Source organism: Branchiostoma floridae, chromosome 14 (genome assembly GCF_000003815.2).
Source record: "Branchiostoma floridae strain S238N-H82 chromosome 14, Bfl_VNyyK, whole genome shotgun sequence".
Classification (NCBI taxonomy): domain Eukaryota; kingdom Metazoa; phylum Chordata; class Leptocardii; order Amphioxiformes; family Branchiostomatidae; genus Branchiostoma; species Branchiostoma floridae.
In genome coordinates, this window is record NC_049992.1 from 17,561,208 (window position 1) to 17,584,451 (window position 23,244).

The 23,244-nt window shown below is 40.6% G+C and overlaps 2 protein-coding genes across 2 annotated transcripts in view; both read left to right on the forward strand.

The window, feature by feature from the left end:
- The first annotated feature begins 2,505 nt into the window (after window positions 1-2,505).
- Window positions 2,506-18,360, forward strand: LOC118430190 (glutamate receptor 3.1-like). The gene is made up of 9 exons (XM_035840899.1): window positions 2,506-2,509; window positions 3,780-3,944; window positions 10,752-10,846; window positions 11,503-11,677; window positions 13,613-13,750; window positions 14,794-14,918; window positions 17,152-17,331; window positions 17,969-18,142; window positions 18,313-18,360. Exons 1-9 carry the CDS (start codon window positions 2,506-2,508, stop codon window positions 18,358-18,360), a joined length of 1,104 nt encoding a protein of 367 aa, XP_035696792.1.
- An 815-nt stretch (window positions 18,361-19,175) lies between these two features.
- The window catches only part of LOC118431047 (glutamate receptor ionotropic, kainate 2-like), a 20,434-nt gene continuing 16,365 nt past the window's right edge, over window positions 19,176-23,244 (forward strand). The window contains exons 1-2 of the mRNA XM_035842127.1: window positions 19,176-19,277; window positions 21,953-22,084. Of these exons, the coding sequence (XP_035698020.1) occupies window positions 19,227-19,277; window positions 21,953-22,084 (183 nt within the window). The 5' untranslated portion in view covers window positions 19,176-19,226. The remainder of the gene's footprint in view (window positions 19,278-21,952; window positions 22,085-23,244) is intronic.

Genomic DNA, 23,244 nt, shown 5'->3' on the forward strand with positions numbered 1-23,244 from the left:
CAACTAAGCAGTGTACTAATGGGTAGCACTCCTTTGTACACAAAAAGGCTTCAATCAAATACGAACTCCTGTGCCTATTTCACTGTGGCTTATATAATACAAACCGTATTTGCCATATCTCAACCAGCGTAATTTGGAAGTTATGTAAAATATGATGTATCAGACAATTCGTCCTCGAGTACTACATTATGAATTGTGCACGAATCGTCCATCTACAAATGACACACTCGTCCAGGTTATAAAACCTTAAAGGCTTTTATTTTCATTGATGCATGAACGTGCTTTGTTCTACAATTAACTTGTGCGATAGGCTGAAGTAATTCTACGTATATGTATAATTTAAAGTGGAAACTAATGCTGACTTCAAATTGGCCTCAACCAACGTATTGGTGGAATGTGTCATAAGAAATTCACAATTGTTTAATACATAAGTTTTATGTTGACTTTTTTTACATTTCCTCAAAAATACATCCTGACTTCAGCTTGAAACCGATTAAGCAGTAGAACCTTTTTGCACGGTTACTTTTACAAATAGCATTTGCCATTTTCCACATGATTTCATTTTAACTTCCTACTCGTATGCCACGAATACCACAACATCCCACCAGCATAAGCTAGCCGCTTTTAAGTCAGGTTTAGTAGTTAAACAATGACTTGTATTTTACACTGTTTGAATCTTTCTATGTTACCTGCAATTAGCCCACGGGCAAGAATTTGCAATAAAACTTGTTATGTTATTACGTAGGCCTTCGGAAAAAATGAGTTCCCGGCTACCCTACTAACCCTTAAAACGCATGTCGACCATAGCTAATTTTTTAGTCCGCCGCTGACAAATAATATAAGATTCTGAAAATGAAATTTTGAGTCATAAAACTAAAAACTTCCTGTATTTGACTGACAAATGCTTCGAACATTAGATCGTTAACATTATAGTTATTTTCGTTTATTGCGATAATTGTGTTTGTAAAATACATTCCTTTATCATTTATAATGTGGTGTTGAAACTACCGATGTTCTGATACATTTGATTTTCACATTGCAAAACTGTAATTGTTGGCTACCTTTTCAGTACTGTATTCGGAAACCCTCGGCCGTTTTTATAGATTTGAACAGGAACATTTTCTATACAGTTATTTACAGCCATTTTACATGGAGACATTTTTCATCCCTCTCACTATTTGTATCCTTAGAAATGAAGCCAGTGGACTTTGACACAGGGCAGCCTAAAGGAAAGTGGAAAATATAAATGCCAGTAATATCTGTGAGAGTTGGCCATTCTACGGGGCATTCAGCTAGCTGATTAGATGTGCAGCAACCTAGAACTGATACAGTAGCCCTGGTTGGTAATATAAAACTTGTCTCTGAGTATATGCCACTTCCTATATATACGCTGCTCCAGTGAGGAATATATTTGAACAGGGAAGAGATAACTATATCCTCGGTTTTCACGGTACAGTGGTAATTAATTTTGAGAATGAAAGGTCTGTTCGTCAGAGACGAATGCACGGGATTAAAAGTGTCTTGAACTGCTTTTTACGGAAAACAGGCTGACTGAAAGTATTACCGAATGTATGGGGCCTTAATCAAGACATCCTCAAACTATTCATGGCGTGAAGCCAATGTCCGGAAAAGAAATATAGCAAGCTAAAGAAGACAGAAAACATGCCGATCCAAACATTACTCATTGCCATGTTCTACAGACAAAGGTGAACGGAAATGGATGCGGTCAAAACGTAGACGACAGAGGTGGACACGGGTGAATAGGAATAGATAGGGAGGAACAAGGGTGGGTAAGACTATGTGAAACTAGGGTGTGCATCAAGGTTAAGAACTATGAATGGCAAATCACATCAATATACGAGCTTCAACTGCAAAATCACATCAGGGCTTCTTCATGCATCTACTCAGTATACGAGGGTTGATCAATAAGGTCTGGTCATAGGTCGTGACCAGACATAATGTACAGTGCACAGAACTCATTTTTTGAGACACAATCATATATAGGATGGAGTTTCTTATTAATAATCACAAAGTTGCTAGGTATTATGTCCATTACTTTTCAGTCAACGTCCTTTCGAAAATTAGTGAGTAGTGAGAAAAAGGCGATCATAGCTGTGTAGGTCAAGATCTACATGGAACAAGAATATATAAATCTACGAAGACTTTTTAAAGTGTTTTATGAGAAATACCTTCGTATTCTACCATGAATTAAGTGGTTATTTTACTTCCAGCAAATAACGTTTACTCGTACATCTTATTAAGCCCCAACAATCTCTCTCCCATCCAACTTTATTGATTTTCAAAAGGGCATTTTGGTAGATATTCATAAATGTTTTTTTCTTTCTTTATAGTATCACAGGTGTTGAATTGTACACACAATATCTAGGTGAGACCCAGAATTTATTGATCACCCCTCGTAGCACATCATTTCACTGACAGACCACAAAGCCACACTTAAACGATAAACTATTACATATATCTACGTTACTTGGAATGTTTGACGAGATGGGTTGCAAATGTGTACATTTATCACGCCAAATATTGTTGTGAGAGCATCTGGCATATTTATTCCCAGTGGTGGCATTTGGAAGAGTAAAATATCACTCAGCAGGTAGACCACCATGGGCGTCAAATAGTCGTAAACTCTTGGGATCAAAAACAACCCATTATGATATTAATAACGCTGTGTTATTGGTACGTGGTATGGTTGTAAATGGAGCCTAATGTAGACACTATATGGCTGATTTAGTGTGCAATCTGTCGATCAAGGCGTGAGATGGACATATCATCATCAAATGATTCATGTAATGGTCGTGGTTATACCCTTTGTTAATGGCCAAAACGGTAACGTGTCTTACCAAATTTAGCTCTGCTCCATTTGACGGTTTTAGTTGTATTACGTTATCTTTAATTTGACTTCAATAAAAAATTCCATCTTCCAAAAGTTAAAAAGGGTGTCATTGTAGCCCAACTGGTAACAGCCTCGCAGTTGGGCTCCTGACTTGCACTAGCTGGTAACTGGCAGTTACCGGTTCTAAGCACGAAATGGCAACTAGGTTGGGGTTGCAACGGTCTTTTAGAAAGGACATATATACCGTAGGGGTTCCGTATTCGAGGAGCGGTGCTGCTAGTACGTTTGAAGGAAAAGGTCTAGCGACCCCTCCCCGTAAAAGTTACTCTTGTTTTGAAACAGCAAGGCAACTTGCTGACCTATGTACCATTGGGCACTAGAAGATGAACGACAACCTCACCTCACCGGTCCCATAGCCTCACCGGCCGTAGGGGCAGCAATCCCATCAACATAAGTCTTCCATCTTCTTCTTCTTCTGTGAACAACAACAAGAACAACTAAAAGTTGACGAGTTCTTCCTCTACGTTTGTAATTTTGTTTCCAAGGACTCAGCTAACTGCAGGATGTGAAAGTCAGCTCCAGGAAGATTAGTTTCTGAAAAGTGTGTTTTTGATGACCGTTAACCAGGTCAATTTACGGGATAATCCGAGATTACACGGGTTAATAGGAGACTCTACGGTCCAAAGTACATCCCGATCGATTGCTTTCCTGTCAATAAATTCTAACAAACCGGTAATTCTTTTGGTGTCAACACGCATTGATTCAAGTCACTTCAAAAGAAGCCCTGGCAATGCAACAAGTATTTTATGTATGTCAACCTATAATAGAAGCAAGATGGATCGATAGAAACGATTTTGTGTCGAGAGTCAGCAACACTGGTCCTTTGTCCATATGATAACTTTGATGTGTTCTTCTGTGTCATGTTTAGGTGGCCTATTTGGGTCCTCCTCAGCGGATTGGGTGGCGGAGCTTGCGCTAAACATTGCCATAGATATGGTGAACACCAACCCAGAGTTACTCCCCAACGTCACCATCAGTGCAGTCCTCAACAGAACACAGCATTACCTAACAAGCTTCAGGAACATACAGAACAGTAAGTACAGAACACAACATTACCTAACAAGCTTCAGGAACATACAGAACAGTAAGTACAGAACACAGCATTACCTAACAAGCTTCAGGAACATACAGAACAGTAAGTACAGAACACAGCTTTACCTAATAAGCTTCAGCAACATACAGAACAGTAAGTAAGAACACAGCTTTACCTAACAAGCTTCAGGAACATACAGAACAGTAAGTACAGAACACAGCTTTACCTAATAATCTTCAGCAACATACAGAACAGTAAGTAAGAACACAGCTTTACCTAACAAACTTCGGGAACATACATAACAGTAAGTACAGAACGTAGCCTTATCTAACAGGCTTCAGGAACATACAGAACAGTAAGTACAGAACACAGCTTTAACTTACAAGCTTCAAGAACATCCAGAACAGTAAGTACAAAACACAGCATTACTAACAAGCGTCAAGAAGATACAGAACAGTAAGTACAGAAAGAAATGTTACCTAACAACCTTCAAAGGCGTACAGAATAGTAAATATAGACCACAGCATTGTCCAACAACCTCCAATAACCTACAGAACCGTACGGACAGAACGCAGTCATACAGAACAGTAATTTAAGAATGTTGTATTACCTAACAACCTTCATGGATATACAAAAGAGTCAATAAGTACTGAACAGTTATCATTAGAACAAAGCATTAACTAACAACTCTAATACCTTACAGAAACGTACAGAACACAGTATCAAATTTTCCTATTAACGAAATTCAGAAATATAAAGAATAATAAGTCCATAACAAAACATTATATTTTGGAACATACATAATGTATATTATGATACGACAAGGTACTTACAGAATGATAAGTAAAGAACACAACACCTAACAATTAATATACAGAACAGCTAAGTGCAGTGAGCAAGATTTACTAACATTTCCTCCTGGAACATAACACAGCATTACTCAACATCCTTCAAGATTATGCAACATGTACAGGCTAGATTATGCATCATAGCACGTAAAGGTATGACACCACGGGGCAAAAATCAATACGATAACGAGAATTATTGAATTCTACCTTCCTACAGCCGACAGCGATATCTGTTACCCTCCTTCCTACACTAACAATTTAGAATATTGACTAACCTTCGCTGTCCCTTTTTCAATTCCATCAAGCGAATCAAATTACCAAGCATAATATGACAGCTGAATGTAAGTAATATACGACAAAATAAGGTCTTTATTTATATACAGTAAACATAATCTTTCCTGACAACGTTTATCAGAAAATCTTCAAATTTTCTTTTCTTTCTTAGCGTTCGTCTGGCCCCAATTAAATGTGAGTTGCCACAGACATATGAAATTGGCTGATGCCACAAAAATGTGAGATTCGATGTACTCAAATTACTATCATCACACGTGTGAGCAATCAATGAAATCTTCATTCATATACAGTAAACATGATCTACTCTTACAACATCTATCAGTAAATTTACAAATTTTCTCCTATTTCTTAGCGTTCATCTGGCCCCAATTAACTGTGAGTTGCCACAGAAATATCAGATTGGCTGATGGATCAATGTACTCAAATCACTATCATCACACGTGTGAGCAATCAATGAAATTTTCATTCATATACAGTAAACATGATCTACTCTTACAACATCTATCAGAAAATCTACAAATTTTCACCTCTTTTTTGCGTTCGTCTGGCCCCAATTAACTGTGAGTTCCCACAGAAATAAGAGATTGGCTGATGGATCAATGTACTCAAATCACTATCATCACACGTGTGAGCAATCAATGAAATCTTCATTCATATACAGTAAACATGATCTACTCTTACAACATCTATCAGTAAATCTACAAATTTTCTCCTCTTTCTTAGCGTTTGTCTGGCCCCAATTAAATGTGAGTTGCCAGAGAAATATGAGATTGGCCGATGGTTCGATGTCCTCAAATTACTATGATCACACATGTGAGCAACCAATGCATACGGGAAAATGTTCTGAATAATAGCCTTTTGTGACCTTTCTCTAACTGGGAAGATGTTTTTTGCATTAGCTTTGTGTTGCGTAAGCGTCTGATAACGTTGACCGCTGGCCCTGGCCACGCATTACCTTAGAAGATTAATGCCAATGCACCTGAACGTGTTTGACCTTTTAACAAAATGTCACTACATCCTTTCAACTTCCTTCAAGCCTAAAAGTTTTGCGCATTTCATTTAATGTGAATAATCATCTGTATTATATACCATCTGCTGTAACATCATAAAAAATTACACCGCAGAGTCTCAATTTTTTAAGGATTTGTCCTTGAAATCCTTTGAAATAAAAGTTTTATATGGCACCATAAAAAGATGAAAGGTGATTGGCCCATTGAGAATTCAGTACGAATGATGTATATACATGCTTGCTAATTGGTTGTTGACCCATTTTACTGTGGGGGTTCAAACGCTCGTATCGCCGCCTATCCATTTGATGTGCATTAAGTTCGGAGGAGACAGACAGTCGAGGTATTTGACACCAGGTTAGACTGTAATATACATAAATGGTGTACTTAACTCGTTGGGTCCCGGCCCTTGCACCATTATATAACATTTAGGTCCAGTATAAGAAGGACGTTTACAGAAGGTGCATTTTAGGTACATTCTGTCCCGAATAAGCTGTTATGGTGTTGTGTTCAATAATGGGAAACTTTAGTGTATAGATAATAATTATAACGTTGCAATCGAATAGTTTACAAGGACGTAATATCTGTTAGCACAGGAATTATATTTTACCAGGTGAATTCGACTTATTTATCTTTTTATATGATAACAGGTTATTTTGCTATTGAATATTTATTCAAACCAACTCATAGTGGAGAAATGTTGTATCACTTATTAATAATTGTATGAATTAGAGAAACATAGATTGTATTCGTTGCTGATTTCCAGCTGTCTTTTTGCTGGATGAACTAACTAGAAATTTTTAGAAAAATTCTGTATTACTTCCGTGTATGAAGAAATGAAACATTGGTTGTATTCGTTTGTACATTCCAACTTACTTTTGCTGTACGAACTCTGAAGAAATGTGAAGTCCGCATTATTTGTATACGGTACGAAAACATATACTGTATCTGTTTATACATCCCAACTTAATTTTTGCTGTATAAACTACATTCAACTTCAAAATGCTCTTCATCCTTTATTCTATCTTGGCTAAGGCACTTATCGAAATTCTTTTGTAATAGGATAGTAGAAACTTTGTCTTCCTACAAGATTATGTTCCAATCCCATAGGGCCTTCAAACTGAAACCGAATTAGCAGGAATCAAGCAGAACCAGCCGGAATGAAGTATTTGCAAAATCCGTGCCACATTCGGGGCCATTCGGGTGGGAATTCCAAATGGACCTTTTGTCCCCTTCACACGAGAAGGAATGAGCCAAAATGCCGTCGGAATGAAAATTCTTTTCTATTCCAGGTAAGTCGTATTGTATTCGAAGTGGCTTGCAGTTTCGTTTCTACATCGAAGTCCCAAAGATTTAAGCATGTCAAAAACTTTCTGACCAGCCAAAATAACGGGCACAACTCTGGAATGCAGAGAGAATTTCTAGAATACACTACGTAGTCCCAGGATTAGTGAAGAATTTTCACACTCACGGCATTCCGGCTCATTCTTGCTCTCGTGTGAAGGGGCCTTCAAGCGTGAAAGGAGCAAACGGGCCGTGCCATCAGGCTCTTTAATCATCTGTCACTACAACCGCTGGCGTTGGTGGTTTATCACTTCGCCACTGGGGCGTGAAGGTAATTAACAGCCCAGCCGGAAGCGACTTCGCACTAATCCGCCTAAATGAAGACCTTCGTCACCGTCCGGTTGAGAAGCGAATGCCCTTGAGATAAAGCTCTATATTAACTCCTTCCGCTCAACAAGGTGGCAGTTTTATCACTTGTGCCTGTTGAACGAAATGCAGTCATTATTTCAACCTTAACATAAGAGAAAGGCAACATCGCGTTTTTGTGGCGAGCAAGCTGTTTCAGAGACGTTGGCCACTTTTACTGGCAACATGCCATCAAAAGAGATACGGCAATGCCAAGGCTTTTTGTAGAGTGCACTCGCAGTAAGATCGTTTTGAGATCACTTCAAAGAAGCACAAGAGGTAGAATATATATTTTAGAACTGCGTAAAGGTCAGGGAATCCGAATATGCTTAGTTAAGAAAAAAATACAGGTCCAACATTGAAGACACTAATTTTTCAGGTCCGGTTTTTCTGGACCGGTCCAACAAGACAAAACGGTTTTGTACCTTTATATCGTACCGGTAGCCACCCCTAGCCTAGTATCTGTAAAGGGAAAAAAAGTCAATATGCCAATGTATAGCGTTCCACGCTGGCTCATTCCTACTGTGTATTCAGAGCGCTGATTGTATCAACATTTTCTATCCCTGGCAGTTGCTGGGCAGATTAGTGGGAAGATTGCCACAGACCGAATGATGTGCGGATTTGATTAACGCGACGACCCCTGGCGTGCTGCAATCGGGCCGTGTACGACCTTGACTTGCTCCCGGTGCTTGCCAAGCATGCTCCTCCTACCAGACAACCAACTATTAGTAGCCTCCACCAGGCCTTCCTTCGGGGATACGGGGATCGTAGAATTCGCCAAAATAATCGGGAAATTGGCCAGGGGGGTCAGTCCACGCTTTTAAAGGTTCATGTTCCTTCTCCCGCGCGACCTACGAGCATCTCTGGCAGCAAAACTCCAAGTTGGTAAATTAGTTTCCTTTTGATAGCCAGCGTAGTCAGTTTTTAGTCCACTAGGCTTCCTTCGGAGATACGGGATAGTACAATTCGCCAAAATAATCGGGAAATTTGCCAGGGGAGTCAGTTCACGCTTCTAAAGGTTCATTTTCCTTCTCCTGCGCGAACGACGAGTGTCTCTGATAGCAAAACTCCCTTGGTAAATTATTCTCCCTATAATAGCCAGTCAGTCTGTTAGCGACTAACAACCAGTCAAATCTTTCGATAAAAACGGGGAAACCATAGCGTAATGGAAGGAAGACATGTGACAAGATAAGGATACAGCTACATGCCCAGATACCGTTCTTAAACGGTCGTTTGAGCCATATATCCGTCTTGACGCCAGCTATAACTGGATAACGGCGACGTTTCCTGCAAACACAAATAGAGTGTTTTAGCGACCATATCAATAACTGAAGTTTGTTAACTATATCTATTAAACCGAAGAAGGTCATATTTCACGGTTCAGAATAAAAACATACCTATATACATACGGGTATTAGACTTACACATAAAACATACCTATAAACATGCGGGCATTAGAATCACACAGAAATATACCGAGATCATAAAATAGCTTTCATGAAGAGTAGAACGTTTGAAAAAAAAATTACCAATACAGTAAAAGCCGCTTAATTGCACGGCATATTTGCTTGTGAATATCGTACAATTATCCGGCTGGTGCAATGATGCGAAGTTATCTAGCTGGACCGCACCGGTTTGGGATTTTGGGATTCAGTGCAGTTAACAGAAGTTCGCGTTAATCCGTTGTGCAATTATAACTGGCTTCTGCAGTATACACTTAACCAGGTAGCAATGGACTAGGTATACGAGATGAATAGGGTTACCTGGATTTTGAGACATTTCGAATTTAACCAGAAATGACAGGAGAATCATGTTACACGCTCGCATTAACTGATTCTTCCTGGAATCAAGTACATGCCTGAACCGCAGAATCACCTTGTCCATCATTGTAACAGCGCCAGACGTACCGTCGTCTCTTAAACGACAGGAACAGCTTGCTTGTCAGATGTGGTACTGTATCGCACTCTTTACGTGCCACTATAGTCTGACATTGCGGTACGTTCTTAGATTAAGACATCTACACAATGGGAATCTTTGACTTAGTAGGTAAGTTTGCCAAGGCATATTTAGCATTCCATGCACGCTACTTGGAAGAATCCCAAAACACAAGTTGCGGCCAATCTACAGTTATCTTTTCCTGGAAACTTCTTACTGGCAAACTAATGAGTTTTATACTAAGGGAATACATTTCTTATCACATGTAAGCCCTACTTTAATTTCTTCATTGCACGACTCTTAACAAAGGTATCAATGAATCAAAACAACATCTCCATCCACTTGTCTTTTGAGACCAGTCAGGGTGTGATAATGTAGAAACTGTCAATGCAAACATTGAGACTTTACATTTGTGCACTAGCCGTGTAGTAAGCAAACCAATGTTCATGGCAACATCATAACGGACTAGCACCACCGAAAATGAGTGAATTGAGGCTGTGGTTCTGATTAGTTGGCAAATGGTTAACTCCGGTTCAATTCTGGGATGGTACAACCCTGTTGGGGATACAGTCGCCTTTTTGAAAGGGGTATAAATTTGGGATTCCGTGTCCCATTAGGTGTCTTGAGGACATTTAAGCGGAATGACTAGCAACCCCTTCAGTTATACCCCCATTCCACCAGGACGACGCTCTCGCCGCGCTCTCTCTGCGACCTAAAATTTGACAGGTCGCTCAACGAATTGCATAGACTAGAAACGAATCTTTTTACACTTTGTGCGTTTTATTGTCTTCTTGGTCACATTTTTACATTTTGTATGATGTACCTAGAATGAAAGTGAAGGTTACACATATCCTATTTCGGTCGCAATCAGAGAGCAGCAGAATCGCCGTCTAGTAAAAAGGGACCCTTACAAATATACCCTGTTCTAGAAGTGGTAAGGAAATTGTGCGACAGTAGCCACTAGAAAGTTCCGAACGAAATAATGAACTACTGCCGATCTAGCCTGACTGGGTCTATCTGTTACTGTTCTTCAGCTTGCTATCAGGCAACGCAAGGAATCGTTGCCGTCATTGGACCAGCGACCACCACATCGGTCAAGGCAGTTCATCCAGTATGCGCAGGACTACAGGTTTGCCATCCTCCTACGCAGGGACTTCCAACGGCGGAGCCGCCTGTCTGGATGTACCCTGCTTTCTCAACCGTCACCCTTAGTTCCTAACCGCCCTGCTTATAAATATTAATGAGCCTATCCTTATATATGCAAGACCCCTTTTGAAAACTGAAAGGTCTATTCTCTGGTTGGCTGACAGCTGGTGGTGGTGGTGGGAGGGGGCGTCCACATGAACTAGGATTGACGGTTGAAAAAGCAGGGTACATGCAGACAGGCGGTTTTGCTGTTGCATGTCCCTGCGTAGGAGGATGCAGGTTTGCAAGATTTTGATAAGGGTATCGTACAAAGCCCAAAACCATACCTACCTACCCACTATACGTAAAAACTAATCATTATGGCCCATGAGTACTGTTGTTTTGTTTGGCTATTATTTTGTATTTGCTGTTTTCTGTTAGAATATCTTTATGTAGTTTTATAGTTCATTTCTTGTTTTAACTGTATGCTGCAGGTGTGGGCCTTGTAAAGGATGTATAATCATGTTGCCTACACCTCTCAGATCTCTTTCTGTGAATCGTAATAAATAAATAAAAAAGATAAATAAATAGAAATATAGATAAAAGAGTACGGGGAACAAGGTTAATAGGCCAAACCTCCATTTGTTTGTCTCCACATAGATCCCACATATAGCTCCTTGGGCCACGGACCCCACCCTGACAGACAACATCAACCAGTACCCTTACTTGGTCAAGATGATGCCCCCTGACAGTATGCAAAGCAAAGCCATCGCAGCCTTTGCGGAAAAGCACGACTGGAACAGATTAGCGTTGTTTACTTCGACAAGCGACTACGGTAAGCGTTATCTTGTTTTTATCATCGGGATGAAATTTCACACATACACATATTCTGTATCTGTATCTATATAGCCGGTATAACCGCCGTTCGGCGTAACACACCAGCTCTGCAGGCACGCGGCGCGGCAGCAGCTGGTTATATTACACCGAACGACTCATTACCCCTAAAATATTGATATATACAGTTGTGTGTGCTATGTATGCGACCAACAGAATTCAGCCCCCTCAACTAGCCTTTGGGCCCCAAATGTTGCATTTTTGTAACGTATAAACGTAGGTTCGTACGTTCATTTTGTACAACAGAAAGAACTTTCGCGACAACATAAGGAGAAATATGTCTAGGTGCTTCATATATAGAATACAAATGGATTTATCTGTTTTCAATATACTACAATCGTCGCGTACACGAATGCGGCGTAGACACAGGCTTATATACTCGAAACACACAAAAAAAGAAGTCTGGGTCGAATGGACTATTTTAGCCCGCCGCAGGTCCTCCTAAGCTTCCCCTATTCAAACAATAGTATAAGAAGAATTAAATCGGCTCTAAAACCCATCAATTTGAAAGTTTTGTGACAACAAGCGGATCAGTGCCTCACGCTGTGTCAAAGCTGTCGCGTCGGAACGCAAAGGGCAACTCACATCTGTGTCGTTCAGTTGACGCTACAGTTTGATCTTGTAAGGAGGTTTAAGGGGCGTATTCAAATGTGGCATTTTGCTGACATTGCCATGACTATTCATGAGAAGTCTCAGTGAAAACGCCTGGCTTTGAACACCCTAGTGTCAAGCCGACGTTATCGACTGCGTACAACGGGATTTCTGGTAGGATCACTGCGGATTTGGGGTCGGTATCGACGACAGGGGTGCTGAGATGCTTCGATTTCTGTGCCCGACAAGACAGTTAGGTCACAGGCATAAGAACAAAGTTTGAAGCTATATATCCTTGAAGTTTACGAAAGCGAACAAGTACACATTGACAAGAAACTGGTCATGGATAGATTTTGGTAGAGGTCAGACGTTTTAGTTAGCTTACATTACTTTGTGGCGTCATGGGAGGAGGTGTAACTAGTAGAGCGTTCGGCTAGATAGAGGTCCCTAGTTTGATACACGCCGTGTCTCCGACGTTGTGTACTTGGGAAAGACACTTTACACGACCTTACTCATGTCATCCAGGTGTACACTAAATGGGTACCTGATTTAGTGTTTGAGGAGGTAAAAAGGGCCTTTAACTTCTGTCAGTACTGTGTATGTGACGCTTTTGATATACGTAACTAACTTATCTGAAGTGACACATTGTCCTCGTCTGTCCAAAAGCAAATCTAAAAGAAAATACATTACTTTTGTCATTTGCTACATATGCATAAAACTTTAAACTCTGTCCAGTCGCATAAGTAATTACTGCTACCTTACGTATGCTAGTACTTGGATGTCTTGCCTTCATCGACGCATTCTTAAAGTTAACTTTGTGGAGAACTTAGTGCGATGCTATTTATTTGCTATTATGGCTACTATGCAATAAGGGAAATGACACTTTTATGCAGAAAATATACCGAAAAATCATGAAAATCCGTTGTTCCCTTCTTGAGTTATCCTCTTCTGAAAGTTTTGGCAAGAATACCCCTGCAATCCCAACACTAGCCGCTAGAGTCATGTCACTTCTACCCGAGCACAAGAGTTATCTAGTACCCCAATATCGTGACCATAGCTTAGAACGCGAGATAGCAAAACCGGGCGTTGTGCTGCAGTCCCAACAGAAGCCGCTAGACAGCCCAAAATCTAACCATTTCCATCTTTTATCAAACCTCACCTACACATCATGTATAAAACCAATCTACCAAGCCGTTCTTTAGATATCACATACACACACACACACACACACACACACACACAAACAAACAAACACAAAAACAGCTTAAAATGTTGATGTTTTCAGGGATTAACGGCGTACGAGAGTTTCAGAAGATCGCTGCTCAGAGGGACTGGACTATAGTTTCCTCCGAACAGTATAACCCGATTGACAAGCCGGAAGAGCTCAACGTGGAGCCCCAGCTGCGAAGTATACGAGATAAAGGTAGGGAAATTAGTCATCAGGCCAGTGGGCACAAATGGAAATCTGTACAGGCGATAATGTAAAATTAGGCAAGTTCAGGGTGCCATAAAATCATCCGTAAACATGTCATAACAACTCACCCCACAGAGCAGCCCTCTATATTAATTAAGTGTACAAAAAGTCTGATTTAAAAAAAAAAAGGACCGACTAGCGACGCTTATATCGCAGCTAGCTCTGAAGTATGTCACCATCTTGGTTTCTCATGACGTCAATTTAGGGACTGACCACTTCAAGTTGGGGGTCAGCAGAGGCCTAAAAATGGACCAAAACCTTGTTTGTTTTGCCTAATCTGAATGTCTGCACCCTACACTGTCTCACCTATGTAAAATGTCTCTTGCATTTTCCTGCTATAAGTCGAAAATAGACTTAAAAAAAAAAATCAAATTTGGTCTTCAGCGGCTTCGTCAATTGGGGCCATTGCCCATCACCCCTCCCCATGTGGAACACCCTTGTGTCACGTGATCTGTGTCACCTTTGACTCGTAGGTCACCTGGCTAGGAAGAGTTGAAGAAAGATTTCGGAGGGCTGACGAAAGCTTTTTTTATCATAGTACTCTTGCGAAATATTTCATTTTCTGTGCCAAATGAGCTACATCGATCTCTTCCATGAGAAATAATGAAATTTGTAACAAAGTGAAGTTAAATATGAATGTAAATGGTGACATACGATATGTCTGTTCGCAAACTAACGGCTGGGACTAATTAAAAAAAAAGATATGGTTCGGATCGTAGCTATTGGGAAATAATTAGGCAATAATAATGATCCTGTATAGCGACTTTAACAAGCATAATGTACAGATGACGCAAATTGCTCGGAATTAGTAGTTGTATTATAAACATACGGGCTGGCAGATACTTCAGGGAACTGTTGATTAGAGTATGTCTAAGAATCTACACTTATTAGACCATAATGTTGTGACAATATGGTATTTATTTTTATGATGGCACATTAGTCATAAAGTTGATGCAATACATGTACATGTTGTTTTTTTGTTGCTGATGTAGGAGTTCGAGTTGTAATATTGAACGGCCTTGCGGAACACGCACGTGTAATTCTGAAGCAAGCAAAGGCCTTAGGTATGACGGGACATGGTTGGGCCTGGGTCGTCACAGATGGAATCACCTCAATAGTACGTACTTTTTCAACATCATTTAAAAATAGGATATAGGAGAATTCTTTTTAAGACAACCAGCAGGTACTTATATTGCTTACGTTTCGATGTCTATCAGACACCTTCGTTATAGCTTCTAATTGTAACTGAAGTTCTGCTTCTCACCGCTATATGTAGTCGATGTAGGTGGCGCTTTTGCGGTGAGAAAACAACCCCAAACGTGGCTAAGCTCGTATTCCCCCTCGTCCCAGTTCATCACTGGGGTTGAAAATAATTTATCATAGTTACCTTATAAGCGTAGGAATTTGGCTCCCTTTGAGAGTGGTGCATTGTTCTTGTGTACTTGCAATCGAAAAAGAAAACTCTTATCACAACTTTGGACCTCTTCATAAACAGTTCTCTATCAATTCAAACTTTCGCTAATATACAACATTGGCTAATGTGTTATATCAATATACAATATCATCTTCAACGACTAGGACCAAAGATTATCATTAATTCATTTTTATGCTTCACATGGCCAGTGTGCGTTCTTAAACAGTATTCGGGTTGCATTTATTTCATAACAGCACAAAATAAGGCTTAGAAGACTTTTGGATGATTTGCTTTATACTAGCTGGAATACGATAAAAGATTTTCACCTTAGTTTTGAAATGATGTAAGTAGCCACGAAGCCATAACGTTATAGTGCTAGAAAAGAAGCATTCAGCATTTCAGAAATTCCTCCTGAGATGTGGAAGTGTAAACATGGGAGGAGGAAGGATGATTTGGCTTCTGTAAAAGTGGCAAAAAGTATTCTTGTTGGTAAGGTTTGAATGTGTGCACTTTGGGCATCTCTGCGGCCATGCGGGGTTCAAAAGAATTTCAGACACAAAGATCGACCTTCTTACGTTTTGTGTATTTTGTTGTCTTCTAAGTCATAGTTTTACGTATTACGCAATATCTAAACTATAAATAAATCGGCAAAAATAATACAACAGTGCCGCAGTGAACCAACCCCGCAGTTCCGCACAGGTGCTTCAAGTTCAGTGAGATACCATCTTTAGTGGAGCTCAATCTGGAAAACAATACGTATCTGTAAGCAGCGACACCTAGCTGCAGTACTAGTGCGAAATACAACCAGTCAGGTTTGCTCCATATAAGGCGAATGACGGCCACCGGTACGTCGGTTAAATAAAACATTTAGTTGTATGCAAATAACTGTGTTATTTAGTCTCAAAGACGGCTTTAAACGGAGCACACAATTGAGACAATAATCTATGTAAGCCAACTTTCTAGTTTTGTTCACTGAAGCAGATAACTCATTGATGCAGCTAGTCACAGTCCAATACAGATCCTTACTGAAAGTTGCAATGAGAGCTAATCTGGGATTAGTTTGTAGACAACAAAGCGCAGTATGAGCTTTTATACGCTACTAAATAATCCCTGCTCTAAACACTGAGAGAAGAGCACAGGCTCGGTGTTAACCACTGCGGAGGTTAAATTGTAAGATTAAGCACAGGTAGTCAAGAATTTTAGTTTTATTCAACAAAAGTTTCGGTGACCACCTGTCCCTTTCCTCGGGATAATGCTGACTTGTTTCCGTTGCACTGGTTGCCGAGGTTTCGCGGTCTCAAGCATACTTGAGCTTAGTAGATAGACAGTTACCGCACTAACCGCATGCGCAGTGAACCAGTCAGAATTGCCCTGAGGAAACTGAAAGACGGTTACCGAAAGGCCGCTTTAATAAAACAGTTGGTTGTGTACAAAGAAAGGTGTTACCATGGCAGTGGTAAAGAAATTCGAAGAACAGAAAATAAATGATTAGGGATAAAATTGATCGGATTGCTCTAAGGTCTTGTAATAAAAAAATGGAAAAGAATAGAAATGAAAATTACATTGCTCTTGGTTACAGTTTTGTTGAATTGCATTTTCAGTTGGAAATTAATATTGGCTACATCGTGCTACTTGAGATAATTTCATGCTTAGAGCAAGCGACAATGGCTCTATTCGTCTTATATGTCTTCAAAGCCTGTGTACATATAGTCGCCCGTACTGGCACCTTGGGGGGGGGGGGTGAATCCGCAACCCGATGGCACACAAAGTTTTGTCCGCACGTAAAGTTCTATGGCGTGTCTGCGTGCTAAATATCCGTCGGATTCTCTGTGAGTTCGTATGGAAGTGGTACTTACCACTTACGGATCCTAAAAGATTGCCCACGTTTTGGCACGTAGACGAAACTGTTCACAGTTCGTGAATGTCATTCTTACAGGAGGGTCTGTATGACCCATGTCAACCTGTCCCTGACCACCTGTTGGGGATAGTGGGTACCAGGGTGTCTGTAGGCAGAGGATCGCATTATAAAGAACTTTTGCGAAGACTCAAACTCGCCAGGTCTCAGGGAGGCAGGGGAAGCAGACCAGGACGTGTCAACTGTGGAGGGTTCGTGGACGTGAGTACAACCACCCGATACATACAGGATTCATGATACTAATGCAGGAATCGTGGCAAAGGATTCATCATAGGAATTGGTGTAAAGAAATCCTTTAGTCCTTGAAAGAATTCCTTCGACATGTTAGGAGCATAAATCCTGGAATCGTACGGGATTCACGCACAGACTGACGGGAAGGTTTGAATATGGTGATGGGCCACCCTAGATTTTGGGGGGGGGGGGGTTGGCGGTCGACAACAAACGTACATTCGTACATGCCACTGTATCATCATCAGTGACAGGTGTCCAACAACAGCCATAACATTCCCATACCCCACATTTGAATGGCTGTATGTACGGTATTGTGGTGCTACGTCAAAAAACAAACGTCATTCCAAGCAAGACTGCATCTGTACTGTCTAAGATAGTATGAATATAAAGCCGAATCCGATGTGACAAAACGTGCACCAACGGTGTCTGTTATCTGCCCCTGAGGAACATACGAAACAGTTCCTGAAATGGATCGAGACTTATCAATTTTGTCATCCGATAAATCTCCATTCCACAGGGGGTTCCAAAACAGGTATAAAAAGGAACAGCGCTATATCACTTCTGACAATGTCTTTTGACAAATGTTCCTCGTTTTTCCTCCCCAAAGGTTTACGCGTACGCAACGTTCGACTCCGTGATGGCACTCGCGTACGGCCTGCACGACTTCCTGAGCTCGGGGAGGAACCTGTACGCTCCCGACCTGCCGTGTAACGTCTGCGAAGGCGCCCCAGGGGCTCACCCGTGGGACCAAGGCTCCACCCTCTATCAGTTCATCAAACAGGTCAGGTTTCAATGGTGTTTCAATGGTGATCATAGATTGACAGAAATACAAGTGTGACTTGTGGAAAAGACTAAACTTTACGTAACCAACACCAAGTTAGATTTGGACTTACCCAAAATTTCCAGCCGACTCCGTCTGCCTTGTTCACGGAATGGACCCGTCTGCTGTAGCTTCCTGACGTGGCGTCAGGGACAAACGACTGCAGCAGAGGGTCGTAAATGCCATTGGTGTTGGTTACGTAAAGTTTAGTCATTTACAGATGAACTTTCATGCTAACAAGTATGACTTGGCAAGAAGACCCCAAAATGTCAGTGATTAAAAAATAATGGTTAACTTTGTAAAATATGCATTTTAGAAACTCGTTGCCATGGCAACACGTAACATGATAATGAGTAAAGTTTATTGCAACTTCCTGCCCGTGGGCTAATTGCAGGTAACATAAGAGATTCAAACAATGTAAAAACAATATCACAAGTGTCTATTCTAGTCTAAAACTAGTAAAGGCTAACTCTAGATCCTGGGTTATTGGGTTCGACTCCTTTTCTGAAGACAGTGGAAGACGAAAGATCCCACCTTTTCTATTATGTGTGGGTTTTGTGATGTTAGAAGGAAGAATTGTTTTTTTTTTGTAAGTGAATGTAAAGAAGTCTGGGTGGAATTTGAGGGCATCTTCAAACAGGTCTTTTCTTTCGTGATTGTAGAAAGAGCAGTTTGACATTAGAAATGTGTTTCGTCTTCCACCTCGTTTGTGTTGGTATTCTCTCCGATTTTTTTTAGAAATTTAGATATTGCATAATACGTAAAAGTACGTCTTAGAAGACGACAAAATAGACAAAGGGTAAGAAAATTCGTTCTTTATATTATCTCTGCAATTCGTTGAGTATCTTTCGAACCCCACAGTGACGCAAGCTTGACGCAAGTGCAGTGAGAGTGCGCCTTTACGAACTGAGTTACGCATATGATGAGTATGAAGTTAACTCCCAATCTTAGAGAAGGTAATAAATCAGTGACACTACATTTCCATCATCAGGCAAATGGGCCGGGTGCAGTTGCGGACATCAGTTTCAACTCCAGAGCTGCACCCATGGAGAATATGTTCGACGTGGTGAACCTTAGGAAGAAGGGCATGGCAAAGGTACCTACCTAATTCAAACTCTACCAATGAGTAGTAAACTTTCCTACAGTTTTTCGTTTAGTTATCCGACCTTATTGATTTGGCTTTATTGTGGTTGCAACAAGGCAAGATACATTGGACATAAGTAGCTGGTGTATTGGCCCACAGATAACACATCAGAGAATATGTAGAATACAAAATACTAGTAACCTTAAGTACAATCTACGAAGCAGCATCGTAAAACAGTCCATTTCAACAGTGTATGACCTCACTGATAAATTAGCACTTTAAAATTTTGTAACCAACACAGTTCAACACTGCAACGACTCTCTCGGCCTGTGTATTATGAAAAAATAAACATGAATACAATTCAGAGACGTGACTGTGCTCTATAAAATGTATAGCTACGCATGCAAATAAAGATCAAAAGGCCGCAAAACCGCTGTATGACGTACAGTTCTATCGGATACAAAATGTTTTACAGAAACTCTGTGCAGAATTATTCATACTTTGGCACTTTGTTATTATGGTTTCTGCTGAAGATTGTCTTACCAGTCCGTTTGATTAAGGATGGCAATAAATCACATGGACTCAAAATATTGGTCCCGAACGTCATTGGTGAAGACCGACTTAATGTCAACTTGTGTCAATTGTAGTTGAACTTGTTAGAGCGGCCTGTTCATGATTGCCATGTGTTTCAACACAAAATGTACGAACTGTACATAGCGAGGCAATGAAGTGATGAAAAAGGTCTCGAAAACGTACTACATCATTTTGGGATACTCCCACTATTTTTCCTCTATCTTCTCACTGTACAATAGTCATCGTTGAACCAAAAGTAGTAGTTGCCATTATTATAAAATTACTATCATCATTATCTTCCTTGTACAAAGATGAGGAATTCTTTTATTTTTTCCATCGTTAGGTGGAAAGGGCATGGATATATTAATAATGTTTTTGTATGTGAGTCAAGCCCTACCCAGTATGGTGATGCATGCTGAAATGTTCATGGCTTGTCATAAACTTACCGACAGCGGTAATAACTAAAACATGAAACCTGATACATGCATCCTCACATACCGCATCTACGCTTGTGTTAAAAAATAAAATCCAGCATTCAAACGAAGAAGTGTTCGAAACGTGTTATAATCTTTAGTATGTACTAAGAGGAATTTTACACGCACACACACACACACACACACACACACACACACAATCACACACACACACACACATATATATTTATATATATATATATATATATATATATATATAAACATATGTGTGTGTATAACCGTTATATAAATTACCAAAAGAAGACTGAGATTTGCATGGCCAGCACTTTGAAGAAATTGAAACTTTTCCACAAAATTTTCCACGAAATGGACCTGTCCAATGTTACTTACGGAACGTGACATCTGACAGACAATCGCGCATGCGTCTTTTTCTGTCTCTGTTCAATGCGCGGTTCGCATATTTACTGCTTCCTTCAGTTTTTTTGGAGGGAAATATGGTTCAAATTCAAGGATGTTGGCTTTATTCAGCGAAACGTGATGTTCTAGTGATTCTATGCGCATATAAGTACTTATTATAGTGCAGTATAGTGCAGTCTTCTCTCATAATGTCTTCTCCAAAAAAAGTTTACTGTCATGGCTTCATCCTAAGAAAACTTATATACAGCAACCTGACACAACGTTTTTTTTCCAGCACTCAAACGTCACCGATAGAATATTATCTAGCTCAGACGGATCTGCCCAAACTGCCCCTAAAGGTCTTTCTATCTCCCAGAAGTATATTTTACGGATCAAATACGTGCGTTATCTCGACAAAACATCACCGTATGTCATTCACTACCGGTAAATTTACAGGGGCCCGCTGGCACTCTATCTCCCGACCTGTCTGCCACTGATGTAATGTGATATGCTACAGAATGATAACTACAAAGGGTGGTTGACCGCTGGCGGCCATTTTGAAACGGCTGATGCTCACTTATTGACTCAGTGAGCCAAAAAGCACATTCGACATGGAAGTCTGGTACAGAACCTTTTATAAGCTGCTGTTTTTAGAACATAGGGCGTTGTGATAAAAATTCAAGCCTTGCAAATCCATTCGCAAAGGTTCACGTCAAACTATAAGGAATGGACCGCAACAGTTAATTCCGAAGGCGATTTTTTTGGTCAACTGCCCCTCCCCCCCCCCCACACACACACACAAAATATAGTTTCACATTGTCACATTGATATGACTCGTGTTAAAAAGGTAAAATGTATTTAAAAATTTCCACAGGCAACCGGTCTTGAAAAAAAATGTTTTTCTGCATAACCCTTTTGTGCGTATAATGAACAATGAAATAACCATGAACATCTTAAATTCTAAGTGTCCTAATGAAAACCACTCGTACACATCACTTACAACAATGTACGTGCACAGCGCTAAAACATCCAAAACATGTTCAAGATAATGTTTTAAAAGTCTTTTAATGGTACTTTTTGGCACGACTTACAATCAACACGGCGCCAGCTGTGCAATCCACTACACTTACCAGTACAGAAAACCTGTTGGTAAGTATTCAAGTCCCGCCTGAAAATCTGATCACTGTGAAAACAGCTAATATAGCTAACATAGTGGCAATTTGTAAGCTATGAGAGAAGAACTCGTCTGGAATTCTTACCACTTTCCGATTGATTGTTGCGCAGGTGGGAGAGTGGTCCGAAGAGGAGGGTCTGACTCTTGATGAGCATGTTGTGTTCATGGGAGGGACGACAAAGGTTCCGGTCGACAGCTCTTACGACCTGAACAACAAAACACTCATGGTCACTACTATACTGGTAAGTTAAGTGTTAAGTGTACAATACAGCATTTGCATCGGCGTTGGTGTTCATAAAAGTTAACATTAAAAACAAAAATTAATATCCATATAGTAAGGTTCTTTTAGCACAACCAGAAAATAACTTACTTCCGACGTTTCGGTGTCTGTCAGACACCATCATCAGGGTGGAATGACGGGAACTACTTCTTGCTGCTACTTATAGCCGATGTAGGTGGCGTTGCAGCAGCAAGAATGCCATCCCAGACGTGGCTCAGCTTGTATCCCCCCTCGTCTCTGTTCATGACTGGCACTGATTTTCTGATCCAAACTGCTTCTTTAATCCATCGAGTTCTTCTGTTTTCCTCTCTGTCAATGACTCTTGCCCCCTCCCAGTCTATTACGCAATTGTTTCTATGAATATGGTCTGTGACTGCCGATTTGTTCTCTGTTTGTTCTGCTGCCTTCTTCTGAGATCTTGTGTATGCACTGCCTTTGCTAATTTTGTGCCTCCTTTTTGTGTTCTTCAAGTCTGGTGTTGAAAGTCCTGCCCGTCTCTCCAATGTACACCTTGTCACAACTTTTGCACGGAATCTTGTAGACACAGTCTGTTTTAGAGGAGTCTTCCAGTCTGTCCTTGGGATGCACCAACAAGTTTCTGAGCGTGGTCTTGGGCTTAACTGCCGTGGCAATGGCATGTTTTCTGAAGATCCTTTCAAGTGTCTCTGTAATGCCTTTGACATAAGGTATGATGATCATGCCCTTGGACTTCTGTTCTTCTTTCTTCTTTTCTTTCTTGGGTTTGGGTTTGTTGGACTGATGTTGCACTCTTTTGAAAGTCCAGTCTGGGTAACCACAGAGTGACAGGGCTTGTTTGATGTGTTTGACCTCTTGTTGTCTGTCTGTTTCCTCTGTGACCACTGTTTTGCTCCTGTCCATCAGCGTTCTGATTACTCCTAGTTTCTGGTGGAGCGGATGATGGGAATTGAAATCCAGATACTGGTCTGTGTGGGTCTTTTTTCTGTAGACCAAAAGTTTCACCGTGCCGTCTTCTCTCCTCACTAGTAAGGTGTCCAGAAAGGGTAGAGTGCCCTGATCTTCTTCCTCATGGGTGAACTTGATACTACCCGTGGGGTCTATGGAGTTTAAGTGGTCGGTAAGTTCATGTTGTGTCCCCTGTCT